The sequence below is a fragment of the Neopsephotus bourkii genome, unplaced genomic scaffold (assembly GCF_033783945.1).
Source record: "Neopsephotus bourkii isolate Nb327-2 ecotype Australia unplaced genomic scaffold, CSIRO-AGI_Nbou_v1 NB_998, whole genome shotgun sequence".
In the NCBI taxonomy this organism is placed as follows: domain Eukaryota; kingdom Metazoa; phylum Chordata; class Aves; order Psittaciformes; family Psittacidae; genus Neopsephotus; species Neopsephotus bourkii.
The window spans coordinates 2285927-2308597 of record NW_026901490.1 but is presented as its reverse complement, the minus strand read 5'-3'; the positions used below and the strand labels follow the sequence as shown (position 1 = coordinate 2308597).

The window sequence follows — 22671 nt, the reverse complement described above, 5'->3', positions numbered from 1 at the left end:
TTCCCCAGAAGGTAATAGCCCTCTTCAGGAAAATGCTGACCTGAGAAGTCTTACTCAAAACTGTATTTATTGTGTATAGTGCTAATTACATGGGCACTCAAACAACATAACAGCAAAAGGAAATGTATTAAATTAGTTCTCCAATCATCTAACTCATGCTACACATGAGTAAATATGCAAGAGTTATATATGCACTCACCAATTCATGTCAGGGACTATAAAATCCTCCAGCTTCCCCCCCCCAACATAAACTAAGACTTAGATCTTTTTTAGCTCAAACCCAGGTAGGAGTCCGATTTGTAAGACAGAACAATGCATCAAAGCATAGAGCTGGACAGAAGAGCCGAGAAAAACTAAAAACCCATTATACTGAAAGCAGCATTCCTTTTTCCTTCAGATCTCTATCTACAGACTTCATATTTACTGCTCGTTTGAAGTTAGCTTTTCTAGAATTTTGAACTTTCTACTGAGTAATAATGTAAGGAACAAAGATCTATGGAATTAGTTTACCTTTATTACCTAGAAAATTATATTACTATAAAACAGTACTAAGTATCTAGTACCTAAGGTACTAAGTACCTAACTAAGCTCTCAAAACCAGATAAAAAAGGAATCACAGGAACAAAGTACTGATGCCATAGATACTTCTGAAAGTCTGCTCTCCAAACAGCCATCTTCATCAACCTTCTCAGCTGCAATGACCTAGGAAATATATTCATTGAGCAGATCAAAGACAACATTGACAAAATCTTCCAGAAAGGAAGACAGTGGGTGGAAAAGAGAGATGTAAGTAAATGAACTGATTTATTATTTAAAAGTATTGAAAGTTCTGCAGTGAATTTGAGACAAGGGCTTCATTTTACTTGGTTGAGCTTAAATGGCTATCAATGAACTGCCACATATTTGTTCCCTTAAACTGCACACAAAGTAACTGTCAGAAATACAATTTTCAATGTTAAATGATAGAGCTGTTTTAATCATCTACATTTTAATAGGAGGTCCATCAGTGACAGTACTAAATTTAAATATCATAAGGGAAAACCCTCCTAAATTCTGCCAGTCATTTGCAAGTCAAAACCCAAAAAAGACATCCCACAGGTTCCCTTCAGCATGCAGTTGGAAAATTGATGCTGCTGCCCTAACAAGATTGACTAATACATTTGAGATCCCTGTGGGGAAAATGATTTTCTTCAGAGTGCAAAAGCACTGGGAATCCCTGGCAGTGCTCAAGGTCAGGTTGGACGAGACCTTGGGTAATATGGTTTAGAGCGAGGTGTCCCTGCCCATGGCAGCGGGGTTGGAACTCGATGATCTTAAGGTCCTTTCCAACCCTAACTATTCTATGATTCTATGAAGAATAAATACATGAATTAAACGCGAGTCCCATAAATGTGATGCTCAGAATGAGAAATCAGGAGGCTTGTATTGTATTTAAAGCTAGTGAAGTTGAGCACCTATGCCTCAGTTTCTCCCTTTCTCGACTGGGAATACGTACTTCAGGGCTAAACATATTTCAAACTTAACATGTTCACCACTCAAAGTTGTTATGAAAATAAACCTTACAACCTTTTTAAAATATCTAGACTTTCAATTTAGAAAAAGAGATGCCAGTCCTTGTCTTACTATCTGTCAACACCGTCTTAAGTTGCCACACTATCTGCAGCTGCTCAACTTAACCAGTTACCTTTCATTTGTCTAAACTTGCTTAATGCTTAAAAACATAAGAAAAGCTGAAACTAAAAAATGCAGCTATACGGCCAAATATAAAACAGTGAATTTAAGATTTAAATCTGCTCTTCCTTCAACAATGTAAAAATTCATAGTACGGAGGTTAAAAAAAAAAAAAGACTATAACTGATGGCATTTTTTCAAATGCCAAGAGTTGTTTGCAAAGTCAGTGTTTTATTAAAATGCACAGGCAAGATCTGTACATATGTGATTATCTGTGGAAACTAAAAAGCTCTTCTCATTTTGCTGTCTATAAATTCCATGCATATCAATACCAGAATTAAAAAGGTGCAGATCAACACTGCACTGCTGATAGAAAAAGTGATGAAAGCCCAAAACAGCTTTCTGTTTTCAAGTTTAGCATTTCTAAGTCTCACTCATTATGTATTTTTCCACTCATATCAGTTTAGCTAAGTAACTTACCAAGACAGAAGCAGCACTAAAAGCATTAATAACTGTAAATCTGCATTCACTACTTTTCATGTAGAGTGAACTTATATTAAACACACAGTTGGTATGTTTACTTACAGATCGCAAGAGTACTGGAAAGAGTCTAGTTTTAGAAAACATTCATCCTTGTGCTTTTACACATAGATAACTGGATAAAGCAAATACACTGTACAGCACAGCCTCTGATACAGGTGCATGCAGCACCCAGGTTAAGCATGGTCAGGTTCAGTGAGCCTGCAGGGTTGACCAGACTGTTCAATCATTACCCAATTAAGTCAAAATAAATGGAAACTCAGACCATTGTTACACAATGGCAAAGTTACAGCATCAAAACCAGTTTACCAAGACACTGGCTTATAACATTAGCGTTGAAGTTAACATTAAATCACATCATACCAACACCATGAAAAGATCCTTTATGCTCATCAGAACATCAGACTAAAAAGACATCCAGACTTTCTAAGTATAAGTAAAAGCATTTTATTTTCCAAGACAATATAAAACCGAAACCAGAGATACCAAGATAATCAAGTTGTGAGAACTGGATTATCTCCATCCTAGAACAGAAAGATAAAAGAAACCTAGAAAGTTAATAGGGGAAGCATTTTTTACTACCAAAAAGTAGTATTTCAGAAAGAAAATTATTATTTCCGTTTTCTTTTATTACATGCAAAGCCTTAGAACAAATGTTGAAAAAAGGAATAGTTAGCCGTATAGTAAGAGAAAGGTAGAATAAAACACAGTATGTGTTTATCACTGGTGAGACACTAAGCTATGCTGTACAGTATTTCATTAGATGGATTAATTCCACTGAAAAAAAAAATAAATAAAAAAGTTGTAGACCTAATATGTCTGGATTTTAGTAAAGTTTCAATAAACTGGGTACAGGAAAACAAACCAAATTAGAGATGGCATAGAGCAGCACAAGAATATGAATGTGAGTTAAGAACTATTTTGCACTAGGTCCATCCCACCAATAGGATTGGAGGATGTAAGTAGACCTCAGGGTTTAGCCTCAGGCCATATTTTAGTTAAATTTATTGTCTAATCACATAGGTATCAAGAGTGCTGATGAAATTTGATTGCAATGAAGTTCACTACAGAACCAGGCCATCCAAAATCTTTTAGTAAAGAGCTTTCCAGTCCACACCTTTGACCACAACGGTCTGACTTAATAGATCATCCTCATCTCATATTCCCTAACTCTAGTTACAGAAGGCAGAAGTCCATTTTATTCAGAGAAAACATGTCTTTTTTTAGTGAGATGCAGTACACAAGGAGGCCAAACAGCATTATCCTCTCCCCTACTGAGAAATTAAGAGATGGCAGCTTTCTGAAGAATAGTGGCTGCACACAACTTTCTTCATACCATTTGTTGGTATTCATTGAAAAAATATCCTCTAATATGAAGAGTAATTGAAAAATAACAAACAATCCTTGGAAAGAAACACAGTTTTCAAAGTCACACAAAACACATTTCAGATTTTTTATGAATTAAAGCTCGCTGAAATAATTGTTTTCTCTGTTAGTTTGATCATTTAGATTTAGAAAATGCCCTGACATAAAAAAATAGCCTGGCACTAACCTTAAAGTCCATTTCTTTAACTCCATTTAAAACCAGTTAGCTACCAAACCCCACAGTCTATGCTTAAAGAAAACGAATCTTGGAGAAATTATATTATGCTATTTCCACATAGTAAGTTGATTGAATCCTTCCAAAGTGCAAGGTTCAATTAATCTTTAAACTGAGGACTCATGAGGAGGGGAAGGGCTGCTAAGTACAATACTGGCTAGCAGGAAGGTAAACCTTCAGTAAATGGAAGAGGTCTTCAAATGAAATTTAAAATGAGATGAACTGGAGAGATAAGGGGACATAAAAAGATTGCTCCAGACTGGGGATTTGCAGAAAAAACTCTGGTAGAGTAGACAACTTATCTGGGGAACGCAGCTGTTTGACATAACCCTGGCACAGCAAGCATTAAAACCATCTCCACAGGGACAGTCGCTTCCAGATCTCTAGTTTTGCATTAACATAGGCCACCTTCTGCATGATGAGGATAAGATAAAGAACAATTTTAAAAACAAGTTGTTTATAGTTCCTAGTCAGAAAAAAGGAATCATAATTGATTAGGTCACTTCTGGTCCTCTCTAGAGCAGTCTGTTGTCTCAGGATGGCTTATGTCAAAGCAAGTCAAGCTCCCCTGTGACAGATGTAAAGCAAATGCAAAAGGTAATTTCACCAGTGTGCACCTAAGAACTGCAAGAGATTTACAGCAAAATGCATTGACTGATAACTCCTGTGAAATTTTATAATAATATGTTATTATAAGAGACTGATAAAGAGCTAGGTCTCAGACATATAGCTATAGTGCAGCAAGTTTCTGGCACACATTTACTAACAAGTACTACTAAAGCACATAGAATGGTTCATCTAATTCAGAGTTCTCTTGATGGTAGCATTTAGTTATATTTTACCAGTATGCAAAGTTATGCAGCATAAGGAAAAAAAAAAAAGACAACATGTGTAGAAGACTTCACGCCTCAGATGTTTCCCTGGAGTTAATGAGTTCCCACATACAGAATTCTGCAACAGAATCTTTCTCAGGAAAAGGAAAATAAAATTCCTTTAATTCGTTTAAAGTTGAGGATTGGCGGCTCTCTCCAGCCTTTCCCACATTCTTTATATTTCCCCCAAACTAAATGTTTAAAAAATATTTATTAATTATATGAAATTCAATTATAAATCATTAGATTCCAGATGTTGCCTACAAGCAAAAGCCCTTAGAGACAACACGAAAGACAGCCATGCATATCAGGTGCCACATAGCTTTGATTGCTGTTTAAATTCTCAGCTCTAGCTATAAAGTAATACTGTAATAAATTCAATGAGCACAAAAATGCACAGGAAAGCAAAATAATTATAATTAGCCCAGTGCATACTTCAGCAGAATGACCTAATTTAAAAAGTGTTTTGCAAAGCAATTCTCATATTGAAAGGCAATTACACAGAGCAAAACAAAAATTGTAGTTTGGAGATCTATGCAAAAAAGCACCAGAAAGTATTCACAAAGGGATATAAGAGTACAGAGAAAGTAGGGAATAGCACACATTTTCTATTTCTTACAGGCTTCTCTCATTTTCCTTGTTTCTCATTTTTATTTTATTTTTAAACAAGGAGAACTTCAATACCAAGAGCAACTGTTAGCACTTTACTGACACAAGGCCTCCTGGCCATATCCTTAAGTACTGGGACTAAGACTACTGATATTTTCATTCTGTTATGTTACTCTTGCTTGTTAGTACATTTCCACTAGTAAAAATCTGTATTTTTTTTTTCCCTCCATCCTCTTCTAGACGGCCAGTTACGCAGCAAAAGGCATGGAGGAATAGGTAATAAATACTTTGGATACCAACAAAAACCAAGTGATGATGACTTTAACTTAGTCAACTCTTTACAAAGTAAAAGGATATGGAAAAACTATGGGAAGACTTTTAATAGCAATTACCCTCTCTAAGACCTACAAAAGACCCTGGAAAAATAAAATTATGCTGTGATCAGACACTTTTACTAGTTTGCTGGTCTAGTCATCATCTCTACTTAGTACTATACTTTCCATGAGAATCATTAATAATTCTTTAAATATTAGACACATTTGTCTATAGAAGTATCAATGCAGGTCATTAAGGAATACTTGAACCTCCCATGAGAAAACCATCAAGAGAAACAGAAGCCTAAAGATTTAATTTTTGAAAACTTCAACTGAGACTTTTCAAGTTGCATTGTTTTGCCATCATCGCATCTGTAAGGACAGTCCCCAGCCATACTGCATAAAGAGGCTGCGTGAGGAGCATGACTGGAAATATTTTGGAATCAACTGGCCATGCTCCCAGTTGCATTATTTCTGCATGCTTAATAGAAAAATAATGATTAGAAAGCTCAAGTATTAAATATTTTAACAGCCAAATCAAGCACATAAAAATATCGGACTGGCAACAATTAAAAAAGGCATTGTTATTGACCAGCTATCAAAGTATGGGCAATTTCACTGAACTGCAGGATACTGCAATGCCTGCAAGAAAATGACCAGTTGATAACATCTAGGTTGCATGGCACACGGTTTGGCTATGCCTCACTTTTACAATGGAAAGACGGGAAGATGTACCCAAAATATTAAGGCAGGCTTTTAGCAGAGAATATGTATAAATACATACATATTTATTATATATGCATGTATGTAAGACAAGTGAATACAGTTGAGAAAGATATTAAACTTTCATACCTACCTTCCATGATTGCTATGGGTAATGTACCACGGAAATGAGGGAAGAAAGAACAAAATCTGTGCTTCATAGATTTTTACCACTAGTAAAAATAAGGAAAGTCTTGTATAATAGGAAGCCTATAACAAGATTTTGTCCACAAACAAGTGTTCCCATCATGCTAACAGAAATCATTACCTCTATCCATAAACTTCTCCTGCTTGCATTCCGAGAATTGCAGGATTACTGAGGTAGGAAGGGACCTCTGAAGCCTGCTCCAAGTCTGAAGCCTACATCCAAACTTGAAGCAGAGTCATATGGAGTGGATGGCCAAGGGCTGTGTCCTGTCAGTTTGATTATCTCTAAGGGTGCAAGACTCCATAAACTCTCTGGGAAAGTGAATGGAGCTTACACATATATCTGAAACACTGCTATCATCACACAAAAGGTATGTGATTGTTCTCCTGTTCCCCAGCTCTCTGCTTGTCAATTACTTAGAGAGTTGTACGGCAGGGAATCCCTCTGCAGGTGCTTTGTAACCACATCAAGCAAAACCAAATTCCTGATCCAGACCAGGCTGTTGTTATCTTTGGATTTTATTCCATGAACTTGAAATCATACTTGGTTGTTACCTACAAAATTATGATATTTAATCCGTACTTGCTGTATGTGAAACAAACTGATACTAACTCAGTTTTAATAATAGAACACAGTTCAAAGAGTCTATGCTATAAATCATTAATTGAAGCTTGAGATGAACAGTACTTGTACTTTGAAAAGTGGAGACAAAGACTTAAAATCTCTCAAGCAAAGAGAAGCAACTTTGGAGTAACACTGCACACTGTAGACTGACTTGCTGCAACAGCAAATTGTGATGAATTATCTGATGGGTGGAATTTTACCAAGTCCGCACAATACAATAAAAACATTGGAATGACTCGTGACCTACCAAATAAAAGAGGAGCAACTCTAGCCAAAGCATCCCTCCCTTCTGCCAGCATCTACCACTAATTAATTTTCCATTTTTTTTAAATGGGAACAAACAGAAGTGATAAAATGGTTTCTGGCAAGCTGAGCCTGAATTGACAAACTGTGGAAAAATCTATCACGCAGATAACACAAACCCAGATGAAAACAGAAAGTTAAAGCTGAACATACCAGGCAAAAAGCCCTTTGTAAAAAAAAAAAAAAACCCAAATAACAAAGCCCTCCCCTACTTTTCAGTTCAGAGAGTGACTCTTCCAAACAGAAACCTCAGGAAAGTTAATTAAAAAAATAGATCTAAAAATCACTTAAGAAAAAGTGAAGAAAACTGCCTTAACTATTGGTATTAGATTGAGAATAAATACTATACCCCAAGGGCTTAAGATTCTCCACCTTACTCCAGTTCTGTTGAGTGTAACTACAATGCATGCTGCACAAAATCGGAGTACCTTTGCATCTGCAGATCTTCACAGGATGTCTAAACCAAACAGCTAATTTAAACCTAGTTGCAGTATTCCTCTTGCAACAGCTGTAAATGGAGGACAGCACAGACAAGTTGAAACCTGTTGAAGAGTCTTTATAGAGCTCATGCTCAGTAAAAAGCATCCAATGGGGGAGATATTTTCTTGCTGAAAGACCTGTTACAGCTGCTTTAAGCCATCTGAAGTAAATACAGGGTAATGTGAAATGAAAGTCCTTTATGAAGCAGGTCTTACATTTCACAAAACACCACTTTCGGGACAAGAGTTCGCAGGGGATCAGCACAGAGAGTCCTGCCTGAGTAAATGGAATCTCACTGCTTCAAGTTATAAACAAAATTAAGGGCAGCAAATACCTATAGTCACTTTCTGTTTCCAAAAGAGTGACTAAATTCTAGTTTATACTCAAAGTTGTAGCAATTATTGTTGGCTGTCAAACACTGAAAAAAATGGACTTGCTTTAAAAAGTACTGTAAAACTCACATAAAGCATCCAGGAATTGGGAATTTTAATGATCTTCATCCAATGGCAAACTTTAAGATATGAATCAGTATGAAATGGTTAACTACTGTAGTTGAGCTTAATAACACTAAAAATAAACAGGGAAACCCTCAAACTTTTTTGATTATTCACCTTGATTAACACTTGGTTATGTTCAAAAGCTACTACACAAGTTGGTGTTACGTACTTTTTATTGCACTAAGCACTGATGGTCTTCTATGGCTAAAATGGAAATAATATTTTTGAGGCAGAAAAGAATATAGTCTCTGAGTCCCACATGGTAGGTGAAGAATTAAAGTATATATTCAGATGGTCCTTGAGTCACTTGAATTCACTGGGCATGTTCCAGGCTAAAATGCAAATAGAACCACCATTGTTTTCTCGAGTACGGAATGCAACTTGAAATATTTAGATGTGACAGTGGGCAAATAACAATAAAATGCTTTCTGTAAGGAGCAGTAAGTTTGTGGCTGAACATAATATCTTGCTTTCCCTACTTTCTATGAAATAACCTTGAAGTTTCTGAAGAGTAAACCCACAATATTTTAATTATGAATCTAACAAAACCAATTACCTTTATTTTTCCATTCTTCAACCACTGTGTGCACAAGGATGCACTTAGAGAGTGAGTCAAATGAATGCTGGGAATTTGCATTAGCATTTAGCTCTACGGTAACCAGCTACAACACAAACCACCCATGATAACGAGCATAATGTGCTTAGGACAAGCCTATGCGGCCTAAAACCCAACAATTTTTACAGTACATCAGCTTGACAATGAAAATCAAATGAGTTAGTGAATGTTCCCTCGATGAAGTCCTTGTAATGAAAAGAGAGAAGAATACTAAATAAGGATAAATACTAGAGAATACTGCCTCACTGAAGGAAAAAAGTTAATTTGGGTGACTGTGTTTAGTCCTTCTCTTCTTTAACTCCCCTGACCCCTTCAAACAGGGTCTGAATTCAGATTTCTAAAGTCTTTTTTGCTTTTCCTTTCCTTCAGTCAGCCAACATCCTTGATAGGCTCATAAGCATACGCTACCTACACGCACTGCCAGGCTTCTTTCCAGCAATGTGTCCTTGGGTTGAAATAAAACATATGAAGTCAATTTATTTAGAAATAAATAACGTATTTATAACTGAGGTCACACACAGTTAATGTAAGCCTTAACAGATCTGACTTAGTTTTGGATAACTATACGAAACATGTCTAACAGTGTGGAGAATGTAATTCTTTGACAATGCTGTTTGAAAACTGATTTCTAAATGCATAATTTTGGGTAATTTCCCCCTTTCTCTTTTAGCTTTCTAGTCTTAGTAGCTAAGCTACTAATAGGATTAACTGGCAAGTGCCATGATGAATTACTTAATATTAAAAAAATACTAGGGTTTTCCAGGATTATAATGATATATAGATATTAGAAAAACTACCTTAGGGCAAAGATACACATAGCTAAGAAATTTTCAGCCTGAGAGAGAATACACAGATTGTTTCCTGGACAATGGGTTGAAATATTCATTGCCATCTCAGGCATTGCTGAACCATGGCCTGTTTCAAGACTTTTCAGACGTCAGCAGTTAAGGGCTACTTTCCACAACAGCACTCTGACTGCAGGAGATAAAAGACTGATTATTCTTTTTTCACAGGGGAGGGAAACAATGACAAAAGCAGGAAGGCAGCAGTAATGCAAAAAACTGGAGATGATGGCAAAGGGTAGGGAGAACGAAGAAAGTTGTTCACATAAATCCATTCTGGCCAAAATCAGGCAGGTGACAACCAAGTATATATACATTCAATTGAAGCGCGAATCATCATTTTTCAATCTAGTGATGAAAGAAAATTTTTGATTTTGTTGGGTGTGACAACAAGTGATTTGAAATACAGAACACAAACTGAAGTTTTCAAACCTTCAGAACACAAGGTTGTGTTGTTTTCCCCAAGTGCACTGTGCAACTCTTTTAAGACCAGAAGGGACACTGCATTTGTCCAAAAGCATTGCTGCTGCACTCTGAGAAGTACACTTAATTGATAGTGACACATTCCTGCTTCACTCTCAACATCTTGCAAGCAGACAGAGCTAGCCAAGTAGCAAGCTGGTATAACCCCTAGCTAGGAGAAAACTTCAGATAGCAACAAATGGTAAAAATTAGTACCTGAGAGCAAGGCAGAACTTAAAATAAGAACTGCTTAATAGAATACAGTGAATGAACAGAAGGATATAAACATTAACTGTATGAGGAATAAGTTAGCTGCACTAACCGCTACAGAGAATTCTAACAGCATTTCTCTTTGAAAGAACTAGTTCTGTTGTTCAGCAGATTTAATTCATACCCCCCCCCCCCAACATTTTAGAAGGGGCTGAAATAGCAGTAAGCATGAACATAAACACAGTGCCCCCTGCAGCCAGGTCTCTTAAAATATCTCATCTTGGGTAACCTAACAGTATAACCCAATCAGTACCATTTCCCAACTTTAATTAAGCAGAGTACAACTAAACAAATTGTCATTTATTCGTGGACCAAGCCCCCACCATTTGATGTCACACTGTCTGAGGCATTTCATTACTAAGACAAATATAGCAAGAGTTAACTTCTCCCCCCAAACCCTTCCATTTATCATTATCATTTTGTTGGTGAACAGATCTCTTCCATCACTCTCTTTACTGCTCCAAAACTTTCAGACCATTGCCAAATCTTCCTGTTTTTCATTTTAGCAAATCTTTAAAACAGGAGTGAATCAGTAAAGACCTCAGAGACAGTAGCATAATTAAGAATAACTTGTTTCTTTAGAAAATTGTGCATTTAGACAAATAGCCTTTTATCAGATCAGACCATCCAACAAAAGGTAACTGCATTGAGATAATACATTAGATTTCTGCAAAGAGCGTTTAATGTTCACATTAAGAGAATATGGAGTCTGCACTTGAGACAAATACAAAAGCATTTATGCAGAAACTCCGAAGTACAACACATGCTGCACCTCACAGGAGAAGCACTTCAGTTCTTAAGCCCCAAGACTAAACTCTTGTGTGAAGCAGTCTTCCTGTGAAGACAACTTTCTAGTCTTCATATATTTCTTCAGTAATTTAGATTTAATAAGGCTGTTTCTGTGTAGAAACAGTTGAACATATTCAGGAATAAGTAGTTAGAAGAGTTAAAGCCAAAAATTTATACTGAAAAATAGTAAAGCTTCAAAGTTTAATTTTTCATCATCATTAAAAGGATGGACTACAAAAAGAGGAATCTTGCCTATTCTTTGCCTATTTGTATTCTTGTTCATACAAATATAAATATTTAATTTAGTTTTTGTTTTTCTCTGGACAACTTCAAATAATCTCAAATCAAAGATCCAGATTTCCAAAACCACTAGCATTAGGAAATTTCACTAATTGTCAGATGTTGCTCATACTAAAATTTTAATTAAAAACAAACCCCCTTCAAAAATGATTTCAGTTTCAACTACTTCAAGCAACCTTTCTTAGAAAGGCAGGGCTGGATAGGCACACTATATGTTAGAACTTATATCATCCTTAAATTGTATTTCCTTTTTGTTGCATTTTATACATAAAGTTATTATGATCTATACTCGATATTTGCCCCCCCCCCCCCAAAGAAATTCACCAAAGCTTATTGAATAAATCTAAGCTCTTCTAAGGTAACTCTCATGCTGAAACAGTAGCATTTTATACTTCTTTCTCAGCATTGCTAGAAAGCCATATAAAATATCTTTCAAATATCAAATAAATCACAGAAAATCAGGTATTTTTTCACAGAACTTTGGTTCATAAAGAGTTTGGAATTGTGAATATAAATATTGCAAGTTAACGTTTCAGCTATTGTTACAGAGGCTGGTACCTCCACAATGCTGTTGCTATAGCTCCCCTGCTACTGAGATCATATCTCTTTATAATGAATAGGTAAATATACACAAACCATTGAGATGTACAGATACTCATCTATAAACACAGGCAAGAGTAAACACTGAAAACTTCCTCCTCAAAATACTTTCTGCAGTAGGCAATTAAGAAGGATACAGAATCTTGTACATTTTCCCCGTATGGAATTACTCAGACAAGTATTTTTACAGCACACATCTTTACTATTTGTATTTCAGCAGCACAGTCTCTCACCATCTTAGAACATCATCATACAGGAAAGTCCTGGAGTAATAGAGAAATCTTAAAAAAAATATTAAGTTACAAGAATGTCTAAAATGGACTGACCAATCCAATGAAATGAGACATCCAAGTGAGACCCCACTTGGAGTATTGTGTGCAGTTCTGGTGTCCTCAACATAAAAAGGACATGGAACTGTTGGAACAACTCCAGAGGAGGCCCACAGGGATGATCAGGGGACTGGAGTACCTCTTGCACAAAGACAGGCTGAGAAAGTTGGGGCTGTTCAGCCTGGGGAAGAGAAGGCTGCATGGAGACCTCATAGCAGCCTTCGAGTAACTGAAGGGGACCCACAAGGATGCCAGAGAGGGACTCTTCATTAGGGACTGCAGTGACAGGACAAGGGGTAATGAGTTTAAACTTTAGCAGGGGAAGTTCAGGTTAGATAAAAGGAATAAATCCTTTACTGTGAGGGTGGTGAGGCACTGGAACAGGTTGCCCAAAGAAGTGGTAAATGCTCCATCGCTGGTGGTGTTCAATACCAGGTTGGACAGAGCTTTGGGTGGCATGTTTTAGTGTGAGGTGTCCCTGCCCGTGGCAGGGGGGTTAGAATTAGATGATCTTAAGGTCCTTTCCAACCCTAACTATTCTATGATTCCATAATAGTTATACTCCAGTCTGCACTCAAAGAGAAAATCTGATTAAATGGGAACCAGATTTGCACAGTAATTTTCATCTCACATGCTTCTTAAGGTAGGTAATTTCTCAGTCCTTCTGAAGAGCATTGTGTGCTTACAGACTACTTATTCCAAGTTGGATTCAGAGAAGGGGTAAAAAGATATCTGGAAAAACATAAGCTTTCATTTTTCTGAGCTGCACTGCTTTAGGTCAGCTGCCTGTGTCTTTAGAAAAATGAACCTTTTGGCATTTGTCAGTAGGCTCAAATATTGTGAAATGCCGAAAAGGTGAAAGAAAAAAACTTTCCCCGTGCTGCCTTCCTATCTGATCTTTTGTCTCGTATGTTCCCCTCAGGGATGAACAAGAAATTTCTCTGAATAATTTATAAGCACCTAGGCAGAAACCGGCTTCTACTTCTGAACAAAAAGACTGGGTAAGAAGCTGACTGCAGCTGTTCTACTCTGCTCTATCTGGAAAAAAACTGGATTAAAGAAAGAAAGTAATTGTCCTAACAGAGTAAGCACCGAATACATAACTATATAAACAAACTTCTGCATTTATGCTGGGGAAGGCACCTTCATACTTAAAGCTACACATTCTATACCTTTTGAAAACCCAAGAAATCACATAGCATGAATAATCAATCAACATGTAGAATTCAACTCTTCATTTGGAATTGCAATCAGACTACAGTATCCAACTCTTCTCTTACCATGAGCCAACTTTATTTCCCAACAGCACTGAATATTAGGCAGATACAAATGACTTTTCTGCAGTCTCTGTTAGGACTGAAATAGTCTTACTGCCTGCAGATCCTTTTTATGTCCCAACACACAGAGAAAAGAGAATAAAAAGTCAGAAAAGACTGTTTACAAAGCTATTCTGCTAATATGTACCCAAAACTCATAAGCCATGGGTTATTCATACCAAGTTCAGATTTTCACAACACAGTTAGCATCAGCTGAAACAAAGTACTTACGAATGTGGACTCAGGACTTACCAGCCTCTGCATGCTTTTCACGTGGGTAGGACTAATAGATAAGGCCTCTTCATACCAGCGTTTGGCTTCATCAATGTTTCCACGAAGTTCAGCCACCTGACCTCTCATGTAGAGAACATAGTGCGACATTGGAAAAAGATTAGCTGCTTCCTGGGTACACGCTGTGGCCTCAGCAGGCTTCCCAATTCCTATGTAGACTTCAGCTGTGGAAGGAATGTAAGGACCAATGAATGATTCTTGCCTCATCATACAACGACTAGATCTTGTCACTATGCTGTATTTGTAAATAGTTTCATTCTAAATAAAGGTTATTTTCCCCCCAAAAATTAAGAGAAATTATTACGCAATTTATTTTAAATTAATTATTCTTTTAGCAAAGTTGCTTTACTAAATGTGATAGGAATCTGAACCTCTGAAAGGCTGTTTTAAATGCCACAAAGCCTTCAGAGTTTGTTATATTTAACTGAAATCTATGACTTTTTGAGTTTTATTTTTAAGATGTGAACATGCCAGCATTCCAGTACTATTTAAGAACAGAAACCCCAACACAAAACAGCACACAGAGATCCTTACAGTACGTAAGAAAACCAAACCAGTTATGGGGTTTTCTGAATTTCACATGTCAGTCATTAAGCAAGCAGTAGCAATTGCTTCAGCTACCAACCACAAAATGGCTAGTCTGGTTCTAAGTTTCCTATCTCAGAGTGCTATTATAATGATATTATTATAATGAAATATAAAGCTATTTTATATGAAAAATTTCCTAGTTAAGTTAGCATCAGGTGTGAATTGCTTAATTGGTGTTCTGATTTGATAACACTTGTTCATATCTCCAAGCATTTTATCTACGATATCCTCCAGAAGCTAAAAACATTTAACTTTGTAGCTTGCATTTTTTTTATTTATTTATTTACTTTTAATAAATAAAGAAGCTGTATTTAATTTAACATAAATCACTCCTGAGGAAAGCGGATAAGTAGCCTGCCACACACTTGTCCAAATCAGATTGACTAGAAGGGAAAAAAGGTTCATTCAGTAAGTGATTAACAACTTGCAATCGAAGTATTTGCCATCAATAGCTCTTATGACACTCTTCAACACTGCTATTTCACTACACTTTGGATTATCTTAATCTCTTGCTGGAAGAGTAGGAGAAGAGAGGAATAAAGAAATACTATATACAAGAAAAAGATAATAAAGGTTCTGGCTTGGGTTATCTAGTTCTTTTACAATGATATAGACACTAGAAAAACTGAACCTCAAAGTAATTGTATAAATGCATTCTACTGTATCACACTGTACAAGTCTTCTAAAGTTTAAATCTAAACGCTCCAACAAAACAGCAAAGTGATCTATCACTGTTCAAGCCATGCTTCCTACTGTACAGTACAAGGCCACCTATCTTGGTTTAAAGGCTATCAGATAAGGATCTCACACTACAGTAGTGGATTTGTGATTATGCCTAAAACTCTGAATGGGACTAATGTCTGAATGCCTTTAAAGAAGCTCCATTCTGAGAGAATTTTATCAAATTTAATAGTATCCCTAACTAGACAATTTCAGTACAGCAGAGCATATAAACCTTAACTTACAGGTGATACCTGCTATGAATATTTATAATTATTTTAATAAAAATTGATTTATAATGACTAACAAAAACCAGACTTTCACGAGCAGCTGGTGAGTAAGCACAGTTTAAAGGTCCTACTAATTTTCTTTTTCCTTTTTTTAACCAATTTTTTAGGGTTGCTGGAGTAAATCATATTCTTCCTCTAACACCTTATCTTATTGATGGGAGAACATACATATTTTCTTAGCAAAAGAGTTTTATTTTGCTCCTAAGTTGACTCAGTGATTTCACAGAACACGTTCTACATAACATAAACAGTACATCCATATGGATGTAGGGATTCATGCAGTATATTTTTAGAAACTAATGAAATGTTTTTAATGGAAAAACACCTCATCCACATGAAGAACTAAACCATGAAATTGCAGATCCCACACCACTTGGATTTTACCCCTAAACCTAGAAGAACCGCCTCCCCTAGTCAGAGATGATACTGTATGACTGAAGAATAGAGAATTAATATTTCCTAGGATTTTACTTTTACTAGCTGCTGGTAAAATCCAAAGAGCAAGTTGTAGCCATTATTTGAGAGCCAGACATACAGCACAAAATCTGAATTGTACCAAGAGGGCTTTATTTTTGAAAAAACAAAAACAAAAACAAAAACAACCCTGAAATATTTTGGAAAAGCTTTGGGTACTTCATTCTTGAGTGCTTTTCTAAAAGCTATACAGTCAATATACTGTATGAGAAAGAAGATTTCAGTGAATATAAAATACACTAAGTTATTTAAATGCTAACCATTGGAGCTCTCCTGGTGTTAATGTCTCCTCCCCAGCATCATCAGACTTGAAACACTTTTAAATACACACTCTCAAATTGTTTAGTGAAAAGATATGAGAAATACAACTTACAAAGATGGTAAAGGTACTAAGTAAAAGCTATGGGTATTAGAAAATAATATGTTGAAACAAAAAAAAAATTTTAATCTACTACCACAATAATTCTAGACTGAAAAATATGTAGAGATTAACTAATTTAACAGACTGCAGTTGAAATTCTGTTTTTCTGAAATTCTGAAATTGAGGGGAAACAATTATGGTAGCAATGGCTTTTAACATTAGCCAATAGAGGCTACAGTACTGCTTAGAAATTAGTCTTAGGTTACTGTAACATATACTAAATCTTGCTGTCTTGCAAACTGCAGCAGAGAAACTTGACAGTTATTAACAGACCTTCCTAAAAGTATTAAACAAAATAATTCCTTTCTTTTTGAAGCTATTATAGGCTTATTTTAAAAATAACCCCTCTTCTCTACCCAAAGTTATGATACCCCTATAGAATATAGGGCAGGCTTTTTGAAAAAAAAAAAAACAACAAACAAACCAAAAACTACAAAAGAATGAAAGTTGAGCTTGTGGCTAGGTGTCAAGCTTTAAGGTTCATTCAAGAAATTTCTGAAACTGAAGGAAAACTGTCCATTCTGAGATAATAACTACAAACTGAATACAAATCTTAAACACCAACATGGAAAATTCAAATAAATCAGTTGTGGAAAACTGACAAGTGCCAGCAGATTTTGTATGAAAATCTCAGACAGGAGCAGTAGTCTGAAGGGAAAAACAAGGTGTCAACTCTGATGTGCTCTTCTGAATGTCTCCAACTAGAGAACATGAATAATGCCTTCTGGGTCAAACGCCTCCAGCATTTATGCTTGCATTTTATTGAGAAATCAGTCTATTTTCCAATCAAGCTGCATAGTTCAGTCCTGATACATTTCTCAAAGGACCATCACAGCCATTAATCATTTAGGGAAGAGGTCTGGCTTTTAATAATGAGTTACTTGTGAATGTACTAAATGTAGAAGTAATTTTGTTTCACATTTAAAAAAAAAGCTTGATTTTCCACCTTTACACTGTATGCCCAGAAATGAAAGGCTGAAACAGTCCATTAATAAACACAAGATGAAGAATTAAAAGCCAGTTACTGTGTTGCCCTGGGTTTGGCAGTAGCAGTCAGTTTTTCTCCTTCTTAGTAGCTGGTGCAGTGCTGTCATTTTGACTTTCAGCCTGGGAACAGAGCTGATAACACCGATGTTTTTAGTTGTTGCTCAGTAATGTTTACTCTGATCAAGGACTTTCTGAGCCTCATGCTCTGCCAGGGAGGAGGGGAGGTTGGGAGGAAGCAGAGACAGGACACCTAACCCAAGCTAGCCAAAGAGGTATTCCATACCACAGCATGTCATGCCCGGAGAGGTAACTGGGAGTTACCCAGAAGGGCACTCACTCTCTTCTGGGTCGCACTCGTTTTGGCGGGTGGTGTTGTATTCTCTTCCCTTGTTGTTCCTCTTCTCATTATTATCATTGGTGGCAGCAGTAGTGATTTGTGTTACGCCTTAGTTACTGAACTGCTCTTACCTCAACCTGTGGGAGTTACATTCTTTCGATTCTCCTCCCCATCCCTGGGGGGGGGGGGGAGGGGTGGGGGTGGGAAGAAAACAAAGGGAGTGGTGGTGAGTGAACGAGCTGCGTGGCTGGGTTTAAACCACAACAGTTCTTTTTGGCCCCCAACATGGGGCCCAAATGGTTGAGATAACGACAGATCTGACCGAAGTGTGTCTAACTGTATTTGTGATAAGCACTCATTGTTTTAGATTAAGTCACTCGTCACAATGCTGATTTATTGGCTCTCAAAGTTGTTCTCTTGATTTCACAGTTTCAGTATATCGTACCTTACTTATAGCCGGTATTTGCTGTGTTAGTGTATTTCAAGTGTGGGGCTTGGGCTAAGGTTCTTGTCTCATTGTACTTTATGGTAATGACTTCTAATACAATAGAATCATTGATCATGAAACTGATCTGGCTTATGTTCCCAGTGTGGTCACCACCTTTATACTTTGGGAGGTATATAATACAAGTGCTTAGCAATTACACATCTTTTTTCTCCTTCTTGGGTGGTCAACCTGTGAAGGAGACATTCTTTTACCCTCCCAGTCAAAAATCAAATTCTTAGGTCTGAATACCATATTAGTTTACACTAATGTTGGAAAGACATCATGTATATGTAAGAAAAAGTATCTTCTTTCATTTTCACATCATATGTATTAGTTTGGGTAAATATATTCCATTAGGTTTTGCACGTACCAGAACTCTTCCATGTCTCTATAATCCTACAGGAATAATAAATCTCAATTGTTGCATTTTAAGACTTAAAGCTTATTAAAATTCCTCCTTTATTCCCCCCAAGAAGTAAAACTATAGAGAGTGTCAAAATACTTAAATGCGGCATGTGTCTCAAAAGGGAAGCAGCTTCCCAATGCTAAAGCTTCACTTTTATTTAAAGAACATGTGCTGTAAAGGTGTTAAGTAATTTTATCACTGTTTTATATACAAGGAACCCTTACATACTGATGAAGATGCCTTTCAGAATATCAGCTTTTATATGCTTCTAGGAGGAAAATTTATTCTGAATGTTCCTACAGTAAAGAACCTTTCTCAAGGCTCAGGGCATTTAGTGTAGCAGGACAAGTAGCTGAATAGCATGATACCCAAACACTCTGAAATGCAGCATGAATTGCCAGCAGAAGCATCAAGAACAGCATCGTTCCAAAGTAGAGAGGAAGTAGACTTCAGGTTGCAGTACCTTCTCTGAAGGCAGACAGCAGCTCCCTTTCATTTCTTGTTTTTTATTTTAATTGCTCCCCATACACAGAGTCAGAGCACTCATCATACTTTGTTGTGCCTGTATCCTGGATCTTTAACACTTTAATTTATTCTCCAACCCAATTGTCTCCTACTTCTCACCCATGCTTCCTCCCACTGGGAATCACAAATATGACCTACAAACCATGCTTTCTGAGAGAGGTATTTTTGAGAGCGGAAAGTGGACTGTGCTGCAGATTGCACCAGCAGATCACCAACGTGTATGAAAACCTGACTAAGATGTGAACTAAAGCAATCTCCAAAGTGTGTCTAGACCTCTCCTTCGTGGGCAACACAGCAGCAGTCACTTGCATGGACTGGATAAGCAGCAACAGGACATGACCAACAAAAACTAGGAAACAGAAAATAAGCAGTGGAATAAGCTGTCAAGGAAGGTTGAGAAATTACCAGCATTACAGATGCTAAGAGTTACTTTAGATGGCCATCTGTGATGGTCTATAAAATTTAAAATCAATGATGCCATGATGCAGGGCATGTGACAATACTATGCCCTGGTGGACCTTGCCTTGTTCTAATTTGTGTTGCTTTCGAGGAGCCCTTCCACCCTCAGATGAGATCACTATTATTAATCACTACCACTGCTCTTTCTTTCCAATCTTCTGGGCTTTAACCTATCATACTAATTAATAACTGGCAGACATTGCCCTGTATGACTTTCACACAATAAAACTGTTAATGCAAAATACTTAAAACACTAGGAAATACATAGTTTTGGTGAATGTAAACATGAAGAAAATAAATAAATATATCACTTAAAAATGCTCAGGTCTGAGACCAGACCAAAGCAGAACAATTGCTGACTGATTCTAAATTACACCTTTCTGATGCAAGTATCAACAAAAACAATCGCAAGGTGTACATTTTCAACTATGTAAAACTACACTGGATCATCATTTTCTGCTTGAAATTTTATGTTACAGCCACTTGTGATATTGCATTTAGCTTGAGGCTTGAAAGAACATAACAACACTAAATCCACTCAAGATGACTCCACATTTAGAAAAACAATCCTGGGTCTTTGACGTTAATGAAGCTAGAAGGAAGAGAACTACATGAGAGCTCATCATCGCAGCTGCAAGGGACAGGCTCCTCAGTACTAGTACTACCATTTTTTTTTTTTTTACATATGCAGTTATTTTCAATTAAAAACTTTTCTAATAGCAGAAACACTATTCAATAATCTTACAAACATTTTTTTCCAACAAACGGAATTAGGGCATCTCAATTTCCAAATACTAAAATACTCAAGGTACTTCAGAAACTAAATTCTTCACAGGAATTCTCTTCAAGAAGAGAGTGTTGCCTTTGTTCTACAGAAGATATGACTCCACTGATAGCAGCTGCGTTATAAACTAATGTCTTATCTAAATGGAGCAGCTTTAATATGCTTTGTCCTTCTTGACTTGCTCCAGTGCTACGCATACACCTGGGAAAAACCTGACCTGACAAGTGCTAACAGGTTCTGAATGAAACCATCAGATTTCTGTAAGTCCTTAGGCTAGCAAGAAAGGGGAGGGGAAAGGACAAGAAAGAATTTTACTATCACATGTTACCTGCATGAAGCCATATTTGAGCCAGAGTCATCCAAGGATGCAGAGGTCCTTGTTTAGGGGCACTGCTTTGCAGCGATGATGCAACTTCAGACAGTGCTTGCTCCACTCTGGAAGCTGCTATTGATGTGGCATGGACTGAACCTGTAGAAGTAATAAAAAATTACCATCATAGAAAGAACAAATGTCATACACATTGCATAAAACATTTAATTGTAACCTCCTCAAACTCATCAAGATTTAATTCACATGAACTGTTTCAGAGAAAGTTTTTGAAATGTCAGGTTAATCTTCCTTGTTATGAAAGCTTTTATATTGATCTGAAAGACCATATAGAAACCACACTAAACATTGTTAACTATACCTGACACACTTTTGGGTCGCTACTATGAATACTCTCCATTAAACGTGACACCTCCTTTCTGGCAATGTATGATCCAAAAAAAGGTTTGTGATAGAATCATAAACCGAAATCTTCAGGTTGCTGCATGTACTTTGATGCTAGTAATTGCTGTGTCTTTACAGAGAGTGCAATTAGAAGATTACTTTAAGACTAATAACAGTAAAAAAATCAGCAACCTAAAATATACAAGATCACATCATATCCCAGCACAAATACCCAATTAAACTGTACTTAACATACACCTTAGCTGATCATGAAGGCCGAGTTAAAATGCCTTGTGACAAAAAAGTACTTTGAGTCAAGAACACTCCCAAAGCATACTAAACAAAGGATAATTCTCTTAAAATGAAGCATTTACAATTTAGATTAGAATGTCACTGGCAAATACTACCCTCTTCAAAGTAGTGGAATTAAAAAAGCTTCTGTACCTAAAGAATATCTAATTGCAGCTGTAATCTGGATAGCCAAGTACTGACAGCACGTTTAGTCATAATTTTTTTTTTAAATCAAATCCATGAATATTTTCAGCTACACTTCTGCTTGTCATCTAAGCTTCAACGTATCTCTAGCTGCTTTAGAATTATATATTACAAAATCTCAAACTGACTAGGCCTAATTGATAAATAATGGAACCGAAATAATCCATATTGGAATAGATGAGAAGCCCATCAGCATACCTGCAATGGTCAAGAATGGTAGGCACCCCAAAACAAAATACTGAATCCCATACAGGTCGAACCCTACCCCACAAGCTCATCCTCATCACTAGCAGTTAAGGAATAAGCAAAACCTTCACTCTTAATATCACAGGCTTTCTAAGAATTTTAACAAGAAGGGATTTGCCACATAAACCATAAATTCTTAAAGTGTGACAAGATAAATCGGTAAACCAGAAAAGCAGAAGAAATTCCTAGTAGACAGATCAGTGGAAAGAGAAAAGTTGTCTGCAGGTGTGCAATCCTTAACTGACAGAAACAAGGGGAAAGCAACATAGGACATACTTAGCATTTCATATTTCATTATGAACAAGCAATTGCCCTGAAGACCTGAAACAGTATCTGGCTATGGAGTTTGCTTTCCTTTACTGGCTAATGAAATGACTCAAACTCCAGCCTGCAAGGCTGAACGCTTCTTAAAGTTCTTGTGTTTATTGTCTTTAAGGCTTAACTTCTAAAGAAATATAAAAGGGAATTCTAAGCAAGAAGCATGTGGAGTGTATTCCAAGAAAAA

The 22671-nt window shown here is 36.7% G+C and overlaps 1 protein-coding gene across 4 annotated transcripts in view; it reads right to left on the bottom strand.

The window, feature by feature from the left end:
* Positions 1–22671, bottom strand: part of TTC7B (tetratricopeptide repeat domain 7B) — a 145998-nt gene that overhangs the window by 20382 nt on the left and 102945 nt on the right. For all 4 annotated transcript variants that reach the window (XM_061359930.1, XM_061359932.1, XM_061359931.1 and 1 more), the window contains 2 exons: positions 21042–21182; positions 14197–14399 (listed from right to left, as the gene is read on the bottom strand). In XM_061359930.1, the coding sequence (XP_061215914.1) occupies positions 14197–14399; positions 21042–21182 (344 nt within the window). The remainder of the gene's footprint in view (positions 1–14196; positions 14400–21041; positions 21183–22671) is intronic.